The following is a 21105-nucleotide window of genomic DNA, read 5'->3' as shown; positions in this document are numbered from 1 at the left end:
CCCCCGTGGGTTTTGACCGGATGGTTTCCCACTGCAGAATTTCATCATGGTTACTCCTCCTGCAAATATTTACTCAAATGGAATATATACATACACACACACACACACATATATATATATACTCCAAGGGAAATCAGGGAGGGCAGTGAAGAGGTGATGCTCTTTAGAAAAGAGGAATGCAAAAGTACTGAAGGACATGAGGAGGAAAGAGGCTTTTATTTTTCTTTTTCCCTTATGGCTGAGGGACACGAGCCTGAGGGCCAGATTTCATCCTACGAGTTAACAAGCTGTAACCCCTGTAACACCCAAACCACAAGGAAATGACAGGAGCAGGGAAACTGAGGCATGGGCAAGACCTGCATCACCCCTTTCTAGGATGCTCTGCATCCCAGGGGGACCCTGACCCACGCAAGCCGTGAGCCCCGACGGGACCGGCTGGGCGAACCAAGTGCCCCGGAGCCATCGGGATCCCGAGGGGTTCGTGCCCCGGGCTGATGGAGCCGCACATCGGAGGGTGCGGAGCTGCGGGAGCCGGTGCCGGTGCCGGGCGCGGCTCGCAGACAGGAAGCGTCCCGGAGCGGCGGCGGCAGATTGGCAGCGCCCTGCTCCAATTGAGCGGCGTCGGGCCCGCACCGCCCGCGTTGCCTCCCCAGCCGGCCCCGAGCGGGCTCCCCTCCGTCGGTGCAGCTCTGCGGACCCGTTGCCGGTCCCGGCCCGGCTCGCTCAGCACCATGGACACATAGCCCGGGAGGCGCGGAGGAAGGTAGGAGCAGCCCCGCTTCTCCTGTTGGTGACTCTCCGCCCGGTTGCCGGCTGTTGCAGGCAGGCAGGAGGCTGAGCGCCGTGCTTTGCCGCTTGCCCCGAAGCTCGGGGAAAGGTAACTCCCCGCTCAGCCCGGGAGCAGCCCCGCGTTTTCCCTGCATGCGGGTACCCGGTACTGCTGCCCTTCTGGGCTCAGCTCCCGCATGGAGATGCTTGGGGGGTGGGAAGAAGTGCTGGGGTGGAAATTTTGAGCCCCTTCCCCATCATCTGCTCTCAGTTCCCCCTCTAAGCTCCGGGGATAGTTTTCTGGAAAAAGTTTTGAACAATACCAGGCAAAGTGCCCTCACCCCTGCGGAGCCACAGGTCTCCCTGGCAGGGCCCTCTCTTCTCCTGGGGGGTCTGGGGAGGAGAAAGCTGTTCTTAATTACGAGAGGCGCGGAAAGAGCTGCTTTCTCATGCGCAGGCATTAGAAGGGCTCAGCCTGCCTTGTCCCTCCTTGCCCTTGTCTGGCTCAATCACGGCTTCTCAGTCCCTTGCGGACACCCAGCTCTGGTGCTGCTTGTGTCACCTTCCCTGGCCGTGTCAACCCCCGGGTCTCTTCTTGACTTCTGCCAGCAGACGGGTTAACAGTGTGAAAGGAGCTGAGTTTCGCTTGAACTTTGCTGCCACAGCTGCCGGCCCCTTCTGTGATGATGCTTCAGTTTAATTGTATCTCTGCAAGAGGAAACACAGAGATACAGCAATTCAGGGACGTGCCGCTGTGCCCCAGGCAACAGTGCGGATGGCACAGCTGCTGCTGTGCGGGGCTGTCCCAGTGAGTGCCAGGAGGTACCTGCTCCTGCAGGCTGCAGCCACGTCTGGCGTTGGCTGGAGGAGGAGGTGGGGTGTTTGCACTCCGTCTGTGTTTATCCGAGGGCAGGTCATGGTGTGGTTACGCATGGGGCTGCACGGAGCTTGTGGCATCTCAGCCTCAGAGCTGTGAGCTGGCAGTCAGCAGGGCTCCTCCTTGGGCCAGTGCTGGGATGGGACATGGCCACCTGGTCCTCGGTACTGTGCACCGCTGTTCTCCAACAGCCCAGCTCAGAGAGGAACAGGGTTTGCCCTCCTCTTGTCTACGAACTGCTGCAGTCTGCTGGGAGCCTCGTGGGGCGGGGAAAACATGATCCTATCTGATAAGCCACTTTTTCCCTGTCCTAGAGAAGCAGTCTGGCTGTCACGGTAGCGGGGGGGAGGAGGATGCTTGGCTGGGTGCAGGCCCTGTTTATGAAGGATGAATGAATGACTCACTGCGTTGCAAGTCTCCCCACTGTATTCAGCCTGGAAGCGCTGCCACTTCCCTTTTGCAGCTGCCTGGTTTAGCAGAAGCTGCTGTGCTGGGTGGGCACCCAGAACCCACCCTGTGTCCCCCTGTCTGCAGGTACCTAATGCCACCTGGCCCTGCCTTCTGTGCCATCTCACCTGGACCTTGAGATGGGAAATCTATGCAGCTGGGGACAGCGTGTGGCATCCTCATCTGCCAGAAGCTTTCCTTTCAAACCCTTCCTTTCTGCTCCAAGTTGTGTTCAAAGGCAACTCCAAGGCTTTTCCTGCTCACGCAGGACTAAACCTCCCTCTGTTTTCCTGCCTGAGTATATTCCTGGAGAGTTTATTCCCATGTGGCTTTCTGCCAACATTGTGCTTTTAGTTCAAGACCTCTTCTCCCTCTCCGGTGTTTACCCTGCTGTATTTATAGCATCTTCGTTATTTTATATGGCCAAGTGAGCCAAGAGATCCTTGTCTCCTAGTGCTGGATCAGCTCCGGGTTGCCTTCACTTCATCCTCCACTCTCCATCTCTATCCCTGGCTTGCACTGTCCATCCTCAGCCATTCAACATTCCCTAGAGGGCTCCTGCTGTGTCAGTGGTCCCTTTGCAAAGTGGGTCCCGCTGTTTATAAGTTGCTCATTTTTATATTGGCAGAACCTTGGAATTCAGGTGAACATTTGTCTTGGGGACAAGGTGTCCGCATGCCCAGAGCAGCGGGCTGTGAGCATCATGCTGGAGATGTGCACTGTGGGGTTGGGCAGAATGTGCCCAGAGCCTGGCAGTGTGCCTGTGTGTGTAATGTGCTTTCATGTGGGCACATGAGGCTGTCCTCTTCCTGCAGGCCTTGCCGTGAAGGAAAACCCTTTGAGAGATGCTTCCTGGAGGAGGGGTAGGTGCTCATGGCTCTGCTTTCCTCCTGTACAGCATCATTAGGGAAATTTGGCACCTTTCTGCCTTTCTTTCTTCTCTTCTTGCTCGGTCATGGGATGTGGTGGCTCTACCCATGCCAAAGCCACAGCCAAGGACAGAGAATGTCTCGGGTGGGAGCTTTCCCCTGGGGCAGTGAACTGGGGCCTTCTTTGGCTTTTGGAATGCTGATGCAAAACCAGCATCAGGAATTAGCTCCGGGGTGATTTGCTGGGATGTTTAGAGTTTTGGGTTTTGCTAAGTGTTCCTGTGATTAAGAAAGCATCTCATGTGTGAAAATCACCAAGTCTCTCCTGTCAGAGCTTTAAAGTGACTCTGTGACCCCAGTTCCTACCAGCAAACTCCATGCCTCCCAGTGATGCTTTTCTCTGATGCGCCCTCCTGCTGGGCTGTGGAGATGGAAAAGGGTGATGGTGTCTTAGAGTCATGGTTTACTTGTCTTCCCTAAGAGTCACATTCCAGTGGACCATTTCCATGGAAAAAGAAAAATTCCTCTGGAAATTAGAAGCAGGTTTGCTGTGTCAGAAATCAACTCATTAGTGGGAGTTATCTCTTGAGTCTGGCTGGTTCCCAGGTCTCTGAGTCACCCTGTCATTGAGGCAGCCCTGGCATGGCCTTGGGATGGGGTGAGTTTCAGGTTCCATGGGGCTGTCCCATCACCCGCAGTGTCAGGAGGAGGATGGATGGATGAGTGAGGGAGGATGGAGGCTGAGTTGCAATTCCACCTCCCCTCCAGGCTGTGAGTTTTAGAAATGGGGGAAAAAAATGGGAAACCACCTCCTAATCTCTGCTGCATCTGTTGTTTGGGGTAGGGAGGGCTTGGGATAAGAAAGGCAAAGAATTAAGCTATGCTCTAAGACCTGATTCACCTCCATCCCAGCAGGATTTTGTGCTGTGGTCACATCTGACCAGTGGAGCCTGGACGGGGGCCAGCAGGGATCAGTCATTGCAGAAAAAGCTTACAAGGGATTTTGGAAGGGTTTGCTGGAGGGTCTGGCTGGGGGGAGGCCACATCTGTTCATACACATTTTCTGAAGATGCATATGGAGATGGCAGCCGGGCTGGATGGACCACTGGTGAGAGCTGGTATGGGTGGATAAGTTGCTGAGCTGTGCAGGGGGGTGAAAGGTAGGGTCATGCACTGAACCTGTGGGAAAACACACTTGGGGAGGAGAGATTAAAAGTGATGAATCCTTGGGTTTCCAGTGGGCTGTAGCCACTGGGGACATTTATGTAGACCTTGCTGTGGACAATGTGGTGGAGGTATTTGTGGCAGTGGGCAAGAGGGTTGGGTGTGCAGAGAAGGGCTGATGCTGAGAGTGTTTGGTGGGGTTTTAGAGTCCACTCCAGGACTCCCCAGTGGCTGCCAGGTTCTGGTCCTCTCCTCTCAATATGGAGAGGGCAGAAATAGAAACAGCATAATAAAAATGGTTACGGCCCTGCAGAGATTTCCTTATAGGGAGGGGTGGAAAAGTTTAGGGCTCCTTCGTCTAATGAAATCCTGATGGTGGAAAGAAGGTCGTTTGGGCATTTTCTGTTTTACCCGAGCTATTAAAGTGAAAACAAGGGATGCCGAGCCTGGTTTACAGAACAATGCTGGAGACATAGTAAGGGGCAGGGGCAGAGAAGCTACAAGCAGGCAGAGCTCCCCGTACACCACAGTGGCAGGGCTGGCTTACCCCCTGGATCACAACCCATTTGGGGGATGCTGCGTAGCATCCTGTGGGCCCCAAGTGCCTGGTTTTGGCACAGGGGTTTGGATTTGCTGCAGAACACATAATACTCAGTGTCCCTGTGCAGGGCATGTCCCTGTGCCCACAGGGTTAGCACAGCTGGTTCAGCTGTTTCCTTTGCCTTCCTCTTTCCTTTTGCCAGCCCTTTCCTTTGGGACTGTGCACTCCATTCTGGCCAGATCTCAGTCCCTGGAGCTGGTACTTCACCAGCTCCTATTTGACAATGGTCAGCCCAAACATCAATGCTTCTTGAATTCAGTGATACCATGAAAAGAGTGATTCAGACCTTGCCTTCCTGCAAAGGCAGCTACAAAAAATAAAAGGGTGACGGGGCTGCTGCATGGCTCAGCTGGAGCGTCACCCCATGGCATGTCAAATTGCAACAGAGGAGCTGCAGTACAGAAAGCTGTGCTGAAACGGCCCCACGAAGGTCCCCTGGGGCTGGCCCAGCTGCCATGTCCCTTGCATTGCTTTGCGAAAGCCACTGTCACGCACGGTGCCTGGGCCAGCTGGCATCTCCCCATACTTTCGTGCAGAGCCAGGACAGACCCTGAGCCCCTGAGGAAGTCCACAGGAGTCTGTCCTTTGCTTTCCATGAGTTTTGCCCAAGGGCCAAGTCTTAGGATGAGCTGGTGGGCTGAACCAGCTCTTGCTCCATCACCATCTTGCAAGGGCCAGCATAAAACTCCAGAGGGTTTGGCCGCCCTCAGGCTGCTTTTGACTTTTAGCTCCTGCGAGGCTCCCAGGAGGCTGCTTCACAGCTCCTCTGGGGCCGCTCTGCCCCATCACAGCTTAGAGTTTCGCAGTCTTGCAGCTGGAGCATGACAGCACTGGGGAAGCATCCTTTTCCCTTTGGCCATCCCTGATGTTCTTTTCATCTCCTGCGGCCAGAGTAATGCCTGTTGTCCTTGTACCCATGGCACTCAAAGGCAACATGGGTGCGTGGGGCTCTCCATGTGCAGCATTGCACTTCCCTGTAGCACAAGGAGCAGGATGCGGCTCCTTGCAGCAGTGCCAGGTGTGAACTCCAGAGGGGATGTGTTCCTGGAGCATCCTCTTGACACTGGCTGCAAACTCCTCCTTGCTCTCTCCCTGTAGGCTTCATACAGGCACTGAGATCCCTGCAGCTCTGACTGTTCCAGGAACGTCTTGCAGGGCTCTGAGGTTTGGCTCCCAAGCAGCACAGGATGCTGGGCTGGGATGGAGACCTTCAGATGACTGTTAGTGTTTATGCTGTGCTTAGGATGTAAGGATAAAGGGCATAAGGATGAAGGATGTGAGCAAGGCAAGGTCTGTGGATCTGTTTTCACCCAAGATGTAACTGGAACAGTGCTGGGGCATTGTCTGCAGGCAGTGTCCCCCTAAAACGTATCACTAGTGGATGAGGCCATGGTTAGCACCAAGCAGGTCTAGGACCAGACCCTGCCAGCTGTACATTTGCTTCCTGCAGTGCCTGGAAATATCCCTGGGAGTTATTTTCCTCGGTGTTGCGGGGGGGCAGCAAATGCCTTCCTCCATCCTTCACCTCAATGAAGGGAGGGTGGAGGGGAGGCAAAGGAAACTTTTGCGGCCAGCTCGATGAATTTCCAATTAACAGCTCGCCTGTAGCGTGTCTCACCACCACGAGAGGTTAATGCACCTAATGCTTGGAGAAACGATCCATTTTTCTTAGTAATTTAATAGCGTGGGCAGTCTGCTGGCTGACTGAGATCCAGCAGCCAGCACTGAGGAGCTTGTGTGCCGGGCTGCAGCCCGTAACCACCTTCCCTATGCGAAGGAGGAATGCTGACCTAATAGAAAAGACATTTAAACAGAAGTTTTAAAGAGCAGCACGGGTCGGACTGGGGTGCAAAGCTGCTGGCTGCAGTGGAATCAGTCTGTACATCAGCACAGTGCAGCACAGGGACGGCCCTGCCAGGAGCACCAGCGGCCGCCCACCAGGTTACATCGGGCAGCTGCTTTGTTTGCAGGGGAAAAAGTGAAAAAAAAAGGCAGTTTTTGGGAGGCCGGCACACGCTGTGAATTGAGGCTGGGTTCAGCGCCTGGCCTGGGCTCTTGCCAGGCTGGAAAAGCCGTGGCGTTTCGTTCTGACATTTTCCAAATGAGACGTTTTGATTTTATTTTATTCCCCACCCCAAGGTAATGTTTGGAAGCCAAATTTAGCTCGGTTTAATTCGAACCATTTTAAAAAAGTAAAACCGCTGAAAACTAAACAAGGCCTATCATTTAGAACAAAATGTTTTGGTTTTCGTTTTCCTTTTGGCACGAAAGTTCAAAATGTGTTTTGTTGGTTTTTGTTGTTTTTTTTGATTTTTTTTCCATTCTCCTCTTGACCCACAAACAACTTTTTTTTTTTTTTTTAATTTTTGTTTTTATTTCTTTCCACTCCTGGTTGTTTCCCAAGATGATGCTGTGATGTGCATGGCATGGGGACAGCTGTCCCCAGCAGGATGACATGGCATGGAATGGGGGCTTCTGTGTGATACCTGGGTTGGAGACCCAGCGCTGCAGCTGGAGGGATTTCGGGAGCACATCCCGCTGCCAGCACTGACTCAGCCAGGAACTCCTTGAAACAAGGGAGGCCCCATGGCAGGGGAGGATTTGGGACTGTCCCTGGGGTCCTGCGACCGAACACCGGGCTGTGTGTGGATGCATCCTTGGATTCAGGGAGCTGCAGGGAAAAGTGAGCACTGGCATTGCCTTCTCCCCTTGTTTATTCAGGTTTAAAATTAATCTGGCCTTCCCCCGCTCAGGCTTGTACAAACACTGCATGTCCCGGGGCGGGGAGCTCCCTTCGATGTGCTTTCCCCCGGCTCTGGGTAAGGTCCCTGATGGTGTGCTGTGGGCTGGGGGTACAGCAGAGCACCCATTCTTGCCATGGGTGCAGCATCATAGAGGGATGGAGCCTCCAGCCATAAAGCAGGGCACGGTTAATCCTCTGGACAAACACTGCCCAAAGCCAGCTGCCAAAGGAACAGCCAGGCGGCCGTGTGCCTGGATCTGGCCCCTCTGGGCTGGGTGAGGTGCCCATCATCCCCCCGACTGTACCAGCCCTACTGCTGTCCTCCGCCCTCCCGGCCGTGTCAAAGCTCCGCTCTGCTTTCCCTGGCCTTACCGGGACGTCTCCAGGCTTCTGGCTGTGAAAGCAGCGAGGAAGGGACAGCGCTGAGCCAGAGGTTCACGCTGCGATTCCTGACTCATTCAGCACCTGATTTTATTTGTATTTTTTCCCCTCTCCTCCCGAACGGCGCATTCCACAGCGCTGCTTTTTATAGCCCCGGCACGCTCCCGGCTGCATCCTCACTGGCTCCGGGTGGCACAAACACCGTCCCTATGGCATTACAGCAAGGGGAGAGCGCAGGCAGCGGAGGAAGGGAATTAAACCCTCACCCGGAGCCACGCTCCCGTTCCACAGAGGTGTTTAAAGACCTGCATTAGTCACCCACGTGCCACGTGCCGGTGGCAAGCGGAGGTGGCCGGTCCGTGCGTCTGCGGTCCTGCTGTGTGTTCGGGGGTGAGAGGCAGGACAGGGGCTCCCAGTGGGCGCTTTGTGAGCATAGGGGGCAGGCTGCCAGCCCTCTACATAGGCCGTGCATCCCTCCGAAAGACGTGGGATGGGGGTTTTGCACTGCTGGGGAGGGGGCAGCCGGCCAGCAGGCAGCCAGCAGGCAGGGCAGGATCCTCCTCGCTCCGGGGACGGCTCCACGCGTGCTTTCTCCAGACGTGATTTCACTGCTGCAGGGAGGGCCCGCGGCCAAGGGACCGGCCCCAGGCGCCCCGGTGGCTCCCGTTAGTCACTCAGTGGGGCCAGGGGCCGGGGCGTGCCCGGGGTCCGTGCGCGGTGAGGGGATGGAGGCCCAGCAAGGCTGTGGTTTTGTTCTGGGGAGCTGCCAGGGAAGGCGGAGGGAAGGAGGGGGAGAGGAGGGAGGGATGGGGGGAGGCCGCCTGTCGGCCCCCTCCTCACTGCCACGTGGCCGAGAGCTGCCTGGGGAGGGGGCAGAGGGCAGCGGCAGGAGCCAGGTGTGAGCAAGCAGGTGGGGATTGTGTGGGGATATGGGGATGGCGTCCAGGGACACTCCTCAAGGAGCTGGCTGCTGGGCATGGCAGTGAGGGAGCACAGGATGTGCCACAGGGGAACAGCATCCCCTGGTTGGGAGTAGATCAGGGGAGGTGATCCCATGGCGGGGTGTAGAAGGAGCCCCTCAACTCACCTCAGAGGTCAAAGCCGCCCCTCACAGTGGTGGATACCCGCTCAGATCTACACCAAGGGAAAAACTGGTGGGGGGCAACAAATCCTTGCCACCCCCAATCTGTATCTCTTCTCCTCCTGTGATAGTTAACACCAGAGTCAGGCGTGATGCCAGGAGGTGTGAGCAGTCACCCTTGACCTGCTGCTCCTTCACCTTCAGGGACACGATACCAAAAGGTGACCTGCAGGCAGCACTGGGAATGGGCGGGGGTGGCATATGCATGGGTGGTTTTAACACTATGCCAGGTTCTGCAGGGGGCTTCAAAACCCGTGTCATCCCACAGCCTCTGTGTTTGCTGAGTGCCTCAAGCATTGTTGAACAGGGTTGTGACAAGTGCCATATAGGCTTGCCTCGGCCATACGTTCCTCACTGTGCCCCAGCAACTACGGTGCTGTGTGCCATACCCCAGCAACTGCTTGAGGGCTGCAGGGGGTGGGGATCCTTCCAGCAGCACCCCATCCAGTCCCTCGTGCAGCTGATGGCAGGCACAGGGATGGCCCAGATGGATGCTCAGGGCACAGTGCTGTCCCTCCACTCCTCAGGACATGCTGAGGGCCATGGCCATGTGCTGGGGCTGCTGCCACAGAGCTGCTCGCAAGCAGGCCAGGTGCTGAGCATGCCGGGAGAGGGGAAAGCCTCGGAGACTCGTTCAGAAACAAGGCTGCCCTTTTATTCTCCTTTACGACTGTGTTTTAATATCCACAAACACCCCTCCCTCCCCGGGCGGTTGCCAGCAGAGCCTGCATCGCTTGCACTTGGCCGACCGAAAAACCCCAGCCAAGCTCAGGGCCTCAGAGCAGGAGGGAGTATTATTTTCCCCCTCCTTTTTAATATATGTTTTCTGTAGCTCTAATTGGATGGGCTTGAGCTGCAGCCAAGGCAAACACACCTGAGGGAGGCTTGACTTGCAGACCCCATCTGCTGTGCCAGAGGCTCTGCTCTCCACACAGCCGCTGCCTGGCCCCTTTATAGGGAGGGGGCTGCCTTTGAGCAGGGACTGTGCAGGAGCCCCTGCGCAGGAGGAGGAAGCAGTGCAGCATTGCACCGGCAAGGCTGCCCGGGAGATGGTGCAGAGCTGGGGGGGCAGCAGGCAGCTGCAGGGGACCCCCCTTTCACGGCATGACCCCCGCCTCACCCGGAGCCGAGGTACCTCCCCACTTGGGTGCTGGCAGTGGCGAGGGACGCTGCGCCTTTGGGGGTGGTGGAGTGGGTACTAGCCTTCCTGGGGTGACCGTGTGGGTGATTCGAGGGGTTGCAGCCCCTCTAGAGTCTCCTGTGTCCCCAGGGGAGAGTCATGGCAGTGGGGTAAGGATGCAGGGGGTCTCTATTGTGCCCTGCTGTTTCTTGGGCTGCAGGGCCACCTACCCAGTGACACCCATCCAAGGAGTGTTTGGGAAAATGAGGAGGGGACATTCATGTGCAAGGCCACCACAATGGCTTGCATTGACAGCCAAATCCCAGCCCGGTGTTTGTTTAGCACTCTGGTTCCCTGGTTCGTCGGCTTCTCTTGGGTGGGCTTTTCAGCTGAAATTTCCTCACTGCCTTTGTTTCAGGGCCACCCTGGTGTCACCATGGCTGGGTGGCTGAGCTGCGCAGTGAGGTCTTACACCATGACGGTGCCAAGCAAGCCGAGGAATCTCTTGGGGGTCTCTGCTTGCCCATGCTCTAATTCTTGGGATTAAATCTTGGTGCCAAGCAGGGAATGGGGTGCACACCCCAACCGTGTGCTGTGGGTCACCTTTGGGTGTCACCCACTATGGCCTGTACTGGGAGGAACTCTCCTCTTCCTCTCTATATGCAGTCTTTCCTTGTGTGCAGGGGACAAGGCAAGGTACCCTCTCCATCTACAGGGAAGGATGCAGCATGGCATCTGCTCCTGCTCCCCCTGTGGCAAACAGGCAGGCATGGAGCAGACATTACCTGCTGCAAAATGCTGCAGAGAATCACTCCATCATTAAAGCACAAAAAGCTGGATCCAACCCTGCAAGGAGCTGATGGATTCCTCCAGGTGGTGGGCTGGGCAGGAGGGATTTGCACAGGCTGGGACATGTCTGCCTTCCCCCTCCAGTAGGGTTGCAGTTTTGCCATGCATGGGTATTTTAGGGTGCAGTGGCTGTGGATGGAGCCAGGCTGCACAGAGGGCAGCTCAAGCATTTCACGAAGGATTTCAGAGCTGTCCTGGCCTCGAGTCAAGGCAGGCTGAAATGGGAACATTTCGAAATTCTTTTGGATAAGGAAAATTCCACGGGCAGCCCCCCTCCAAAGAAAGTTTGGGATGGTTGAAATGTTTGGAGAGAGAGGCTGTTTGCTTTTGTTTACTCTGAACTATAACTTTTCAGGGGGGGGGGGGGGGGGGAGGTGGAAAAGAAAAAGGAGAAAAAGAGACAATGGGAGCTTGTAAACAGAGCTGTCCCCAAGCGGGGCCAAGGCATCCCTCCAGCAGTGTGGAAGGAGATGTGTCAGCACGCTCCCAACTTTGCCCTGCTATTCCCCCCGCTCGGATACACTCACACTCAATCCTTCAGGAGCACTTTCTTTTTTTTCCCCTCCCCCAGCACAAAATGATCCAGCCGGTGTTTTTCCAACCTTCTCAACTCAGAGCCCCCCCACCCTCTGGCCCTGCTCTGTAGCCCCCTGTCCTTGGCAGCAGCCTCCTCCTCGCGTACTTTCCAGCGTCACTGCTGTGCCATGACTGCCTGTGCCAGTAGGAGGTGACAATTAATCAGTGCAGCTGCAGGGAAGCGTTCTTCCCATTCTGCTGCATTGGTTGTATGCGCAAAAGGGTGCAACTTTGGGTGTCCCACCATGCAGGGATGCCGGAGCCACAGCGTGCAGAGTTAATGAGCTTGTAGTGGTTTTATTTGGCTCCCCAGGTGGCCCCTAAAGGCACCTGAAATCCCCATCCAGCCCAAAAGAGATTATTATTTTTCTTGCAGGAGAGTGACAGTAAATTGCTAGTTGCAGGAGTATTTGAGCCATTGAAATGAAACGTTAGCAGCTCCTGAAAGCAGGCAGTAACAGCAAAATGTTTATTTTGGACCTGCCACCCTGCGGTGTCTTGGCTGACCCGCACGCCTTCGTGCCTTGCAGATGGAGCTGAGCCCAATTGCTCCCAGACACTGCTGAGCCCCCTAGCACTGGATGGGATGGAGCTGTGCTGTGCACTGAGAGGCCCCTGTTGCCCCTGCTCCAGGCTGGAGTTCATCAAGAGCAGCCTGATTAGCCCCAGCACCAAGGTGCTGCATTTGCCATGGGGCACTCACAAGTGTGCAGATGTAACGTAGGGCTGTGCATGCGCTTAATCACAGCTCCAGCTTCTGCCCCTCAGCACTTGCTCCAGGGACTTTAAACTGGGACCAGGCGCTGCCTGGGGAGCACACTATCTGGTATGCACAGCAGAACCCTTCCCCATTCTAAAGGAAAGCTCATTGCACATCCTCCAGCACCCAAATTCATTCTGGAGCAGAGAAATATCCCAAATCTGAAACTTAACTGGGACGGGAGAAGTCATTCCCTCCCAGCCTTTATCCTGCCAAGGTCCCTCCAACCCAGTCGGTCACACTTGTCTCGGACCCAGCTACCTCCATGGGGTCACCCTCCCATGTCTTCATTTCATCCCTTGCCCTCTGCTGGCCAGCTGTCTTTGCAGCCAGAAGATTATTTTTAGGAATTTCTCCAGTGTGCGGCTTAGGGAGGAGGTTGGTGGTGGGGGACAGGGGCGGGGGAGGAGAGGCTGGTGTTGGGGGCTCCATTTGCCCCCCCCACTCCGAATAAAATGCAGCCAGCTGGCAGGGCTTGGGGCTGCTGGCTGCTAACAGAGCTCTTGCTGTTTGGCCCCTGCTGATGCTTCAGGTTACAGCCGGGAGCCAGAGCCTTCGCCTTCCGCGGGATGGGGCAGGGGAGGGTGCGAGCGAGGGGCCGGGCGGAAATCGCAGCGTTGGGGGGGGGAGTTTCCCAGGGTTGGAGCAGTGAGCCGCCCCGCATCCGAGCTGCCGCGATGCCGAGATTTGGGACCCCAAGCACTGGGTCGTGCTAGTGGCTGCCGGCCTGCAAAGGAACGAGGTGCAAGGGGTGGTCCCTGGGTGCGGGGTTGGGGTTTGGGTATCGGCGGGGCTGTGAGTGGTGGGGCATGGATGGGTTTGGGGGGCTTTTACTGAGTTGTATGGGGATGGGTATTTGCGGTGATCGTGGAGCAGAACCCTTTCTCTCGATCGTGTTGGATTTAACCCTGTGTTTGGGATGCTGTGTTTGGGGTGCATAAGGCACATTTGGGCTGTGCTGGGTCTAAGCTTCATTTTGGGCTGAGCAGTAGTCCCTGAACCCCACCATTCTCTCAGGACAAGCCTGCAGTGGGTTTAATGCTTTGTTCAGGGGTATTCCCACAGTGGGTGCAATGCTGAGTGCAGGACTGTGTATGTGTGTGCAAAGGGGTGAAACGGGAAACAATGCTTTTTGGTGTCCCTGAGGCATGAGATGAGCAGGAGTCACTCCTCGGCATTGGAAAGATGTTAGCAAGAAGAAGCTGCAGGCAATGCTAGCAGTCTTGGTAGCTGCATTTATCCCTGGTGGCCCCAAAAACAGCAGAGGGCACAGCTCCATCAGCAGTGGCACTCAGTGTTTAAATGCCTGCAGGATGGGTGCTTGCAGTGTGCTCTCCAGGTGCCCTGCGATCCTCCTCCTTGCACTTAGACTTGAGTGAAAGAATGAATGCAAATAAAAAGCACTGAAAATGAGTGCATGGCAATCACTTCCCAAGTGGTGAGGCACAGAGGTGTAGTTCGAGATGCAGGATACAGCGCCTTGCAGCCACGTGAGGAACTGCAAGAGGCAGTGGGGTTGATGTGGTTGCTGCAGGTTTGTGCCACCTCCAAGTCAGTGTTGGGTACACAAAGCACCGCAGCTGACATGGAGAGAAGATGGTGCCAGATGTGCAGGACAAGGATGCTGCCAGCTTTCTGGGCAGAGCAGCAGCACCGTCACTGGTGAAGCCCACACTGCAGTTCCCCAGACCCCACAGCATGGCAAAGGACAAGGAGGGGGTTAGCAAGGCACTCCCTCCCAACCCTGAAGGAAAGCAAGCTGAAGAGGGAACTTCCTGCTGCTTCCAAGCGCCACCGCCCTTGGCTGTGGGACTGGTTTCCCACAGCAGGCACTGGCAGGGAGCAGGGCTGGGCAGAGGGGCAGGGATGCTCCAAAAGCACAGCACTATGGCATGAGCATGGCACTGTTGTCACACCTTTCCCACTGCAGATGGGCATTCTGTAGGTGGTTGACTCCAGCGGAACAGAACTGCCAAATACAGTTGGTTTTATTTTCCTTCATTTCAGTGGTGCTGCCCCACAGACCACCCTGGGGGAGGCTTGAAGGCACTACGGGTTTGTGTGCTCAGTTGGGAGCACCCTTGTGTTCCCATGGCACCGCCTGCATGTGCTCCCCTGGCTCTGCATGTGTCTCTTTCTCTTTGAAGAGCAACTTCAAATGAAGCAAAGTTTAAAAAAAAAAAATAACAATAACCGCTGTCTTTCAAAGCACCGACTGCAATGGAAAGTTGGCGTCCCCCAGGAATCTGCGCCCAGCTCTGCCAGGCCACCGTGGGTCATGGCACAGTGTGACTGTGCTGAGGGGACTGTCACATCCCATATGTGCATTGGCGCTGTGTGTGTGATTTGGGGGCAGGACGTCTTGGCTCGCAGTGCTTAGTTTTCAGAAGGATGCCACTGGAAGGAGCTCACAGCAGGGCAGGATGGCAGCATGGTGTGGGATGGAGGATGGTATCTTGCATTTCTAGCTGGCCCCTGAGAGTAAAGAGGGCATCTCGTGGGGCGGGAGCCACCAGCCCTGACCCAGCCACCACAGTCACCCTGCCCTGGCAGGGAGTAGCCGCCTCTCGGCCTGGGACCAGCCCGCAGGGAGCAAGAAAGGCTCTGATTGTTCCCTCTGGTTTGGCTCCAGGCCATAGAGCCGGGACTCCCTGTCCCCAGCTGTGTCACTGCTGGTGCAGCACAGAGGGATGTTTTCTCCGTCTGTGTGGGGATCCATGAGATGGCAGCTTGGCTGAGGGAAGCAGCCTGACCGTACACATGTGTGGGCATCCATTTGCATGCGTTTTAACCTCGGTGCAGGATTTTGGTAGCAGAAAACCAGGGCATTGTTTCTAGACAGATTGCACTGAGCAGCTGGAGACCTTCAACAGCTCACACCAGTCTGCAGGTCTTCCTCTTTTCTGTGGCTCCTGCCTGCTGTGGGACAGTGCTGTGGATGCTGCTTCACTGTGTGTGGGCTTCTGCTCTTGGCCATTGGGTTGCAGAGCAGGGATTGCCCTGCATCCCATCTCTTTAGGATGTTCAGCTGTGACCAGGCTCTGGCAGCAGGCAGGAAGGTCATGATGAGCAGGACGATCAGGGGAAGAACTTGTTTTACTTTAAAGCATTTTGTGTGTGTCTGTGCTGCTGCACTCTCCCTTCTCCCTGATCCCCTCCAGCACCATCCATTAATTCTGGCTCATGCGGTGCTTGGAGTTATTTTGGGTTGCTGCTTTTAAAGTGTATTTAAAGTCTTTTTTCCATCACTGACATATTTTACTTCTAGGCCTAGTGTTCCCAGTCAGTATCAGTTACCAGCATAGTTTTGGCAGAGTGCTTTTGACTGATGTTTCTTGGGAACGTTTCTCCGTGTGGTTTAGTAGGAAAAGCTTATGACAGTCTCATGAAGTTATTTATGTGTGGGGCTTGCATTGGAGGCTGCCTGGTGGGTGTGGGAGGATGGGGAACAGCAGCTTCTTCAGGTGTCTGAAGCATCACAGTGTGCTATGGAAGCATCAATAGTGTGATGCAGGGACTTTGAAGTGTGATGCAAGGACATCGTGTTATGATGGAGGGTCATCATGGTGTGATGGAAGAGCACCATGGGGTGATTCAGGAGCACTGTGTTGTGATGTAGGATTACCTTGTTGTGAGGCAGGAGCACTGTGGTGCAATGCAGGAGCAGTACATGCCTTTTCCCTTACATAGAGGAATCCAGAGGCCAGCTCCTCACCTCACTGGGTTTGAGCACATCAACTCATTTCTTTTATTTTTCATAACCCCAGTATTACGTGGTTTAATGTGCAAAGATGCTTCCAGTTCTCTGGGCTCGGTGAGCAGCACCATCCCCAGCTTGCTGTACTGCCTGCAGAATGGACACTGTCAGCTGCTCTGTGGCACGTTTCCAGGGCTGTGATATTCCCCTCTAAGCTGTCAGCCTGGGTGACTCAGCAGGACATGGATTCACACTCACGGGGCTGCAGCTTGCACCTGCCCCTGTGCTGAGGCTGGCAGGGAGTTTGCTGCAGCCCCTGTGGCCATATGGGAGAGAATGAACAACCCAGCCCAATAGTGCCTGCCTCTTGTTATCAGACAGGCAGCAGGAGGTATTCCAGGGAAAAAATAGTTCATCTGTTTCTATACCAGTTTGAGCCAGGGCTGTAATAGACAGGACAGTGCTGTCTGGAAGGGATGGAGTGCTGGCCAGGATGGATGGGGCCATGCTGGCTGGGATTCATAGGACAGGAAAGGCAGGAATAGACACGTTGGGGTAATGCTGGCTGCAAAGGTCAGAGTGATGCTGACTGCACCACAGCATCTCCTTTGATCCCTCCTTGTTCATTTGCCTCTCCAGCTGCACTGTCACAGTTCTGTGGACTACCCTAGTTTAGTCACAGGGAGACAGCCAAGGCTCTCAGCACAGGGCTGAAACAGCAAAGAACCTTCAATCCATCCACTTTGTGCAGCCCTGATCTCCTTAGTGGTGCTTGCCTGTCACCTTCCCATTCCAAGCACTGGGACTGCTCTCGCTGGGTACAGATGTGAGAGTGGCACCAGTCACTGTGTGGTTCACAGCAGGATGGGGCAAAGCAGTGGGACAGGATACAGGGATGCTGACACTGAGTTAACATGCTCTGTTTTCCCTGTCTGCTTTCCCCAGATGCACAGTCACATCCAAGGCCTGGGCAGGGTGATGGTGTTCCTCGCGGCAGCTTTGGCATCAGCCTCCCTCACCATCCCCGAGGGCTGGGGAGAGGAAGGTAAGCAAAGCAGAGCCCTTGTGATGTGGGGACACTGTGGCTCCCTCAAAAAAGCAAGGACCAAGCAGTGTCTGTGCCTGCCCTACAGATGCCCTTCCTTCCCTAAATTCATTTGTAATTCATTTCCTCATCCACCACCCACTGCCCACCCCCAGCCAGGACCAGACCCTCCCTGCTCTCCAGTGCAGCAGGACCCCAGGGTGACCCCCTCTATGTGCCCCTGCAGGTGTGCAGTACGGCCAGCTGGGGACGGACGTGACCTTATCATGCATCGGTGCCCGCACTGGGTAGGTGTCTTATGTGCACAATGGGTGAGCTCTAAAAATACAGGAGCAAAGCCAACGTCTCCATCCCTATTTTTGCCCATCCTTCTGCTCTGCACTACTACAGCTCACAGGGTGTCCCCATATCCCCATCCCCTAACACTCTGTCTCTCTCCCCTACAGCTCTCTGGTCCAATGGAGACGAGATGGGGCTATGGCACTGCCAGAGGGCTCAGCCATCCATCAGGGAGCCCTGGTGCTGCCACACGCCAGCCTGGCTACTGCTGGGACCTACAGCTGCCACGACGAGAATGGCAGCCTCCTGCATGCCGTGTCCCTGCAGCTGGGGCGTGAGTAGCACGTCCCTTGACAGGGTGGCATGGGGGTGGCATAGGGGGTGACACATGGGTCCCTGTGTGCTGGCTCTGTTGCAGGGTGGGTGACTCTGTGGGGACCCCTCACTGACAGTCTCCTCCCCTTGGTCTCCAGACCTGCCGGGGGTCCCCTCTGTGTCCTGCAGAGCATCTGACTATGAGAACTTCTCCTGCTCCTGGACCTCCAGCCTTGAGACCTTCCTCCCTACTAGATACATCACTACCTATAGGTGAGGCCTTCGGTATGAGCCTTCCTGAGCTTAACCCATCTTATCCTGCCTGCACTCTGACCTTCACCCTGGATTCATATCGAGTCCCACAGCATAGCAGCCAAAGAGTAGGCTGTTGCCAGGAGCACAGCTCCTGTTCAGAAAGGGGCCTCTAAGCAGCACTGGGGGCCAGCACAGGCAGGCTCCCTTTTTTGCAGTGCTGGAGGAGGTGGAGAAGAGAAGCAGGTCGTCTGCAAGCTGCCAAGTGCTTCAGCATGCTTCAAGATGAAAGGAGTTAGGGAAACAACGCTGCTTCTAATTATCACAGCAGGCCAAATTATGGGACTGCTTTGAAGTCAGCCAGATTCTATAAAAACCTGCAGCAATGCTCAGCTCCACAACATGCAGGCACAGTGGGGATGCAGGGCTCACCTCACCCCCCAGGCATCTCTGGGTGCGTAGGCACAGCACGGAGAGGGTGGTTGGAGCTGGAGCTGTGCAGAGCTGGCAATGAGAAGCGGTGGGGTTTGAGGCTGATGCATAGAGTGAGAGCAGAGCCAGCTGCTGGGGAATGGAAAATAACACTGCATCCCTGCAGAGCTGCTTTTGTTAGTGTCTCTGTGTGCTTGCTCCTGCTGCTTGATGAAGTTAGTGTGGAACCCCCAGGTTCTCTGCTGGTGGGACTGGGTATGATGTTACTGCTAATCCCTGTGCCATAGTGCCCATGGGCAGCAAGGTGGGAGTGGGGTGCAGCAGAGCAGCTGGTGCAGAGACCCCTGTCCCTTCTTTGGGTCATGATTGGGTTGGCTTTGTCCTGTCCCCTGTCCTGCTGTCCTCAGCATCTGCTTTTCCTGTCTCTGCTGCAGGAAGAAGTCGCTGACAGGAGAAGAGAAGCGGAGGTAAGGTACACTTCCACCTGACTCCCCATTCCAAAATCTCTGCCCATTTCCTCCTGGTCCTGGAGGCAAGGGCTGGGGAGCCCATGAAGAAACACAAGTCATGAGGCTTGTGGGGGTTGTGAGAGTCATATGGGGGGATGATGGGAGCTGCCCAGACCCTACTGAAGCTGTAAAGGGGTCTGCCTGTTCCATGGAGTTCCTGGCATGGTCAGGGGGAAACGTACCACCACCCCACCTCCCTGTCCTGCAGAAACAAGAGTGGGCACGTGGGGCCATGCCTGCAGGACCCAGCACGCAGCGGCACCTGCACCGTCCACCGGTCAGAGTTCTGGAGTTCCTACCGGCTGAACATCACCGAGGTGAACCCACTGGGCTCCAGCTTCCGCCTCCTGGATGTCACCATGCAGGCCATCAGTGAGTGCCTGTCCCCCTGCCTGCCTACCCAGCCATCCACATGGCACAGCAGAAGGGTGACACAGTGTGATGGAGCATCCCCTCCCATGCAGTTAAGCCGGACCCTCCAGAGGGCTTGGTGGTAGAACCTGTCCCCCTGGCCCCAAGGCGGCTGCACGTCAGCTGGAAGTACCCTGCATCCTGGCCCAAGGAGCCCCACTTCCAGCTGCGGTTTCGCCTCCAGTACCGCCCCGTCATCCACCGCTCCTGGTCCGTGGTAAGCAGAGGCCAGGAGGGGTTTCACAGTGAGTTGGTGGCCTCCTGTAGGGGTGTCCATATGCCAAAGGTCTTCTGCTGCACAGGTGGAGACGGTGAACTTGTCTGAGGTGATCACAGACGCTTTTGCGGGTCTGGAGCACGTGGTGCAAGTGAGCGCAAAGGATTTCCTGGATGCGGGGAATTGGAGCGAGTGGAGCGCAGAGGCACGAGCCACGCCGGTCAGAGGTCTGGGACAGGGGTCCTACAGGCTGAGAGCATCCCTCCCATAGCCTCTCCAGCACCCTGGGCACCTCTGTAGCCCCTTTCCATCCCTTGGGTGTCACATGGGCAAGCCCTAGCTCCTGGTGCCCCTTCAAGTTGCCTAAAAACTGATTCCACAGTGGGAGGCAGCAGCTCCCAGACCATTGAAACTCATGGCAGGGTGTGATTTGGGAATTGCCCCCACCATGGCCTTCAGGGCACCCTTGGGCTACCAGGACCCTGTGGCCCAGGGCACCCTTCTGTACTCCTTCATGTCACGCTGCCTATGGTTTGGGGTGGACTAATTCCCAACCCTTCTGCTGTACCAGACCCAGCCACCATGGTGAGTGAAGAAACCACTACAGATGTCAGCCTGGGGAGCCTGGCTGAAGAGCCCTCACAGGCTCCCAACCCTGAGCCCATCAGTGAGTAGAGCTGGGGGTTGTGGGGTGGGAGCAGGTTCCAAAGCCTCGCTATAGGGTCCGTTCTGAGTGCCAGAGGCTGTGACAGTCTTCTGTCCCAGACCGCAGTGACCCCCTGGAGAATACAGCCATCCTGGTCTCCCTTGGGATCTTCGCCTTCTTTGTCCTGGTTGCGGTTCTTGTCATTGCCATACTCATCTGGTAGGTTGGATTTAGTCCTGACTTCCCAGCATTGGTGTCCCGTGATGCTCTGTCCTGTGGCCCCAACACAGCTGGGCACAGCTGGATAAGGGTGCACGGTGGAGGCACTCCAGCAGTGTCAGCGCCCAAGGAGAGCTGCTCAGTGTTCTCAACAACTGTTGTTCTGTCCGCAGGCTCCGAGTGAGGAAGCACAGCAAAGATGAGACCAAAGCCCACAACTTCTTGGTTGCTGCCACCCACTTGAAGGCTCTGCCAAGTGAGTGCTGGGGTAGGGGAGCATGAGGCCAAAGGGGTTCAGGGAAAGGCTCAGGACAGAGCCTCTGACGGTCTGCCTTCTTTCTCTGAAGGGACCCAGATCCTGCCATGAGCTGCAGCTGACCCTGCTCTGTGCATCTGCTCACCATGTACGGGACATGACACCACTGTTGGCCCAAAGGGCCCCATGCCATGCAGCCTCGGGCATTGCCCTCAGCACCCCCAGGGTGTGAGATGGACCCTATGGACAGAAGCTGCACTCCCAGGATCTCTGGGCTGCCTGTGCCTGTCAGGAGCGGCTGGACTCATGGGGATGGGGCACCGAGCCAGCCCCTCATCACCTCAGCATGCCGCCTCCATGGGGATCATGGGCACAGGCTTCTCCCAGGGGTGCTGGGCATTGGTGACCGCTGAGCCCCCCACCAGCCGTCAGCAGGCAGAAGGGAACCCTCCTTCTGTAATCTCAATAAAGAGGGCAGTGTTGGTGCTGCCCAGACAAGACCCCTTTGCACCAGATGCTGGGCAGGAGGAG

At 56.0% G+C, this 21105-nt stretch overlaps 1 protein-coding gene across 5 annotated transcripts; it reads left to right on the top strand.

Moving 5' to 3' along the window:
* The first annotated feature begins 661 nt into the window (after positions 1-661).
* IL11RA (interleukin 11 receptor subunit alpha) lies at positions 662-21074 on the top strand. Of its 5 annotated transcripts, none has more exons than XM_015848449.3 (13): positions 662-763; positions 16939-17038; positions 17265-17325; positions 17485-17651; positions 17791-17905; positions 18751-18783; positions 19034-19197; positions 19290-19453; positions 19539-19680; positions 20025-20120; positions 20219-20318; positions 20492-20574; positions 20666-21074. In XM_015848449.3, the coding sequence occupies exons 2-13, from the start codon at positions 16939-16941 to the stop codon at positions 20683-20685; spliced, it is 1245 nt and encodes a 414-aa protein (XP_015703935.2). In that variant the 5' UTR covers positions 662-763; the 3' UTR covers positions 20686-21074. The 5 variants fall into 5 exon arrangements, with proteins under 5 accessions (XP_015703935.2, XP_032297279.2, XP_015703932.2 ...); XM_032441388.2 differs by having other exon boundaries at positions 662-877; XM_015848446.3 differs by lacking the exon at positions 662-763 and adding an exon at positions 9950-10122.
* Positions 21075-21105: the final 31 nt, after the last annotated feature.

The sequence above is a fragment of the Coturnix japonica genome, chromosome Z (assembly GCF_054131305.1).
Source record: "Coturnix japonica strain WE chromosome Z, WE-NBRP24, whole genome shotgun sequence".
Lineage (NCBI taxonomy): Eukaryota > Metazoa > Chordata > Aves > Galliformes > Phasianidae > Coturnix > Coturnix japonica.
This window is presented reverse-complemented; position numbering and strand designations above follow the sequence as displayed.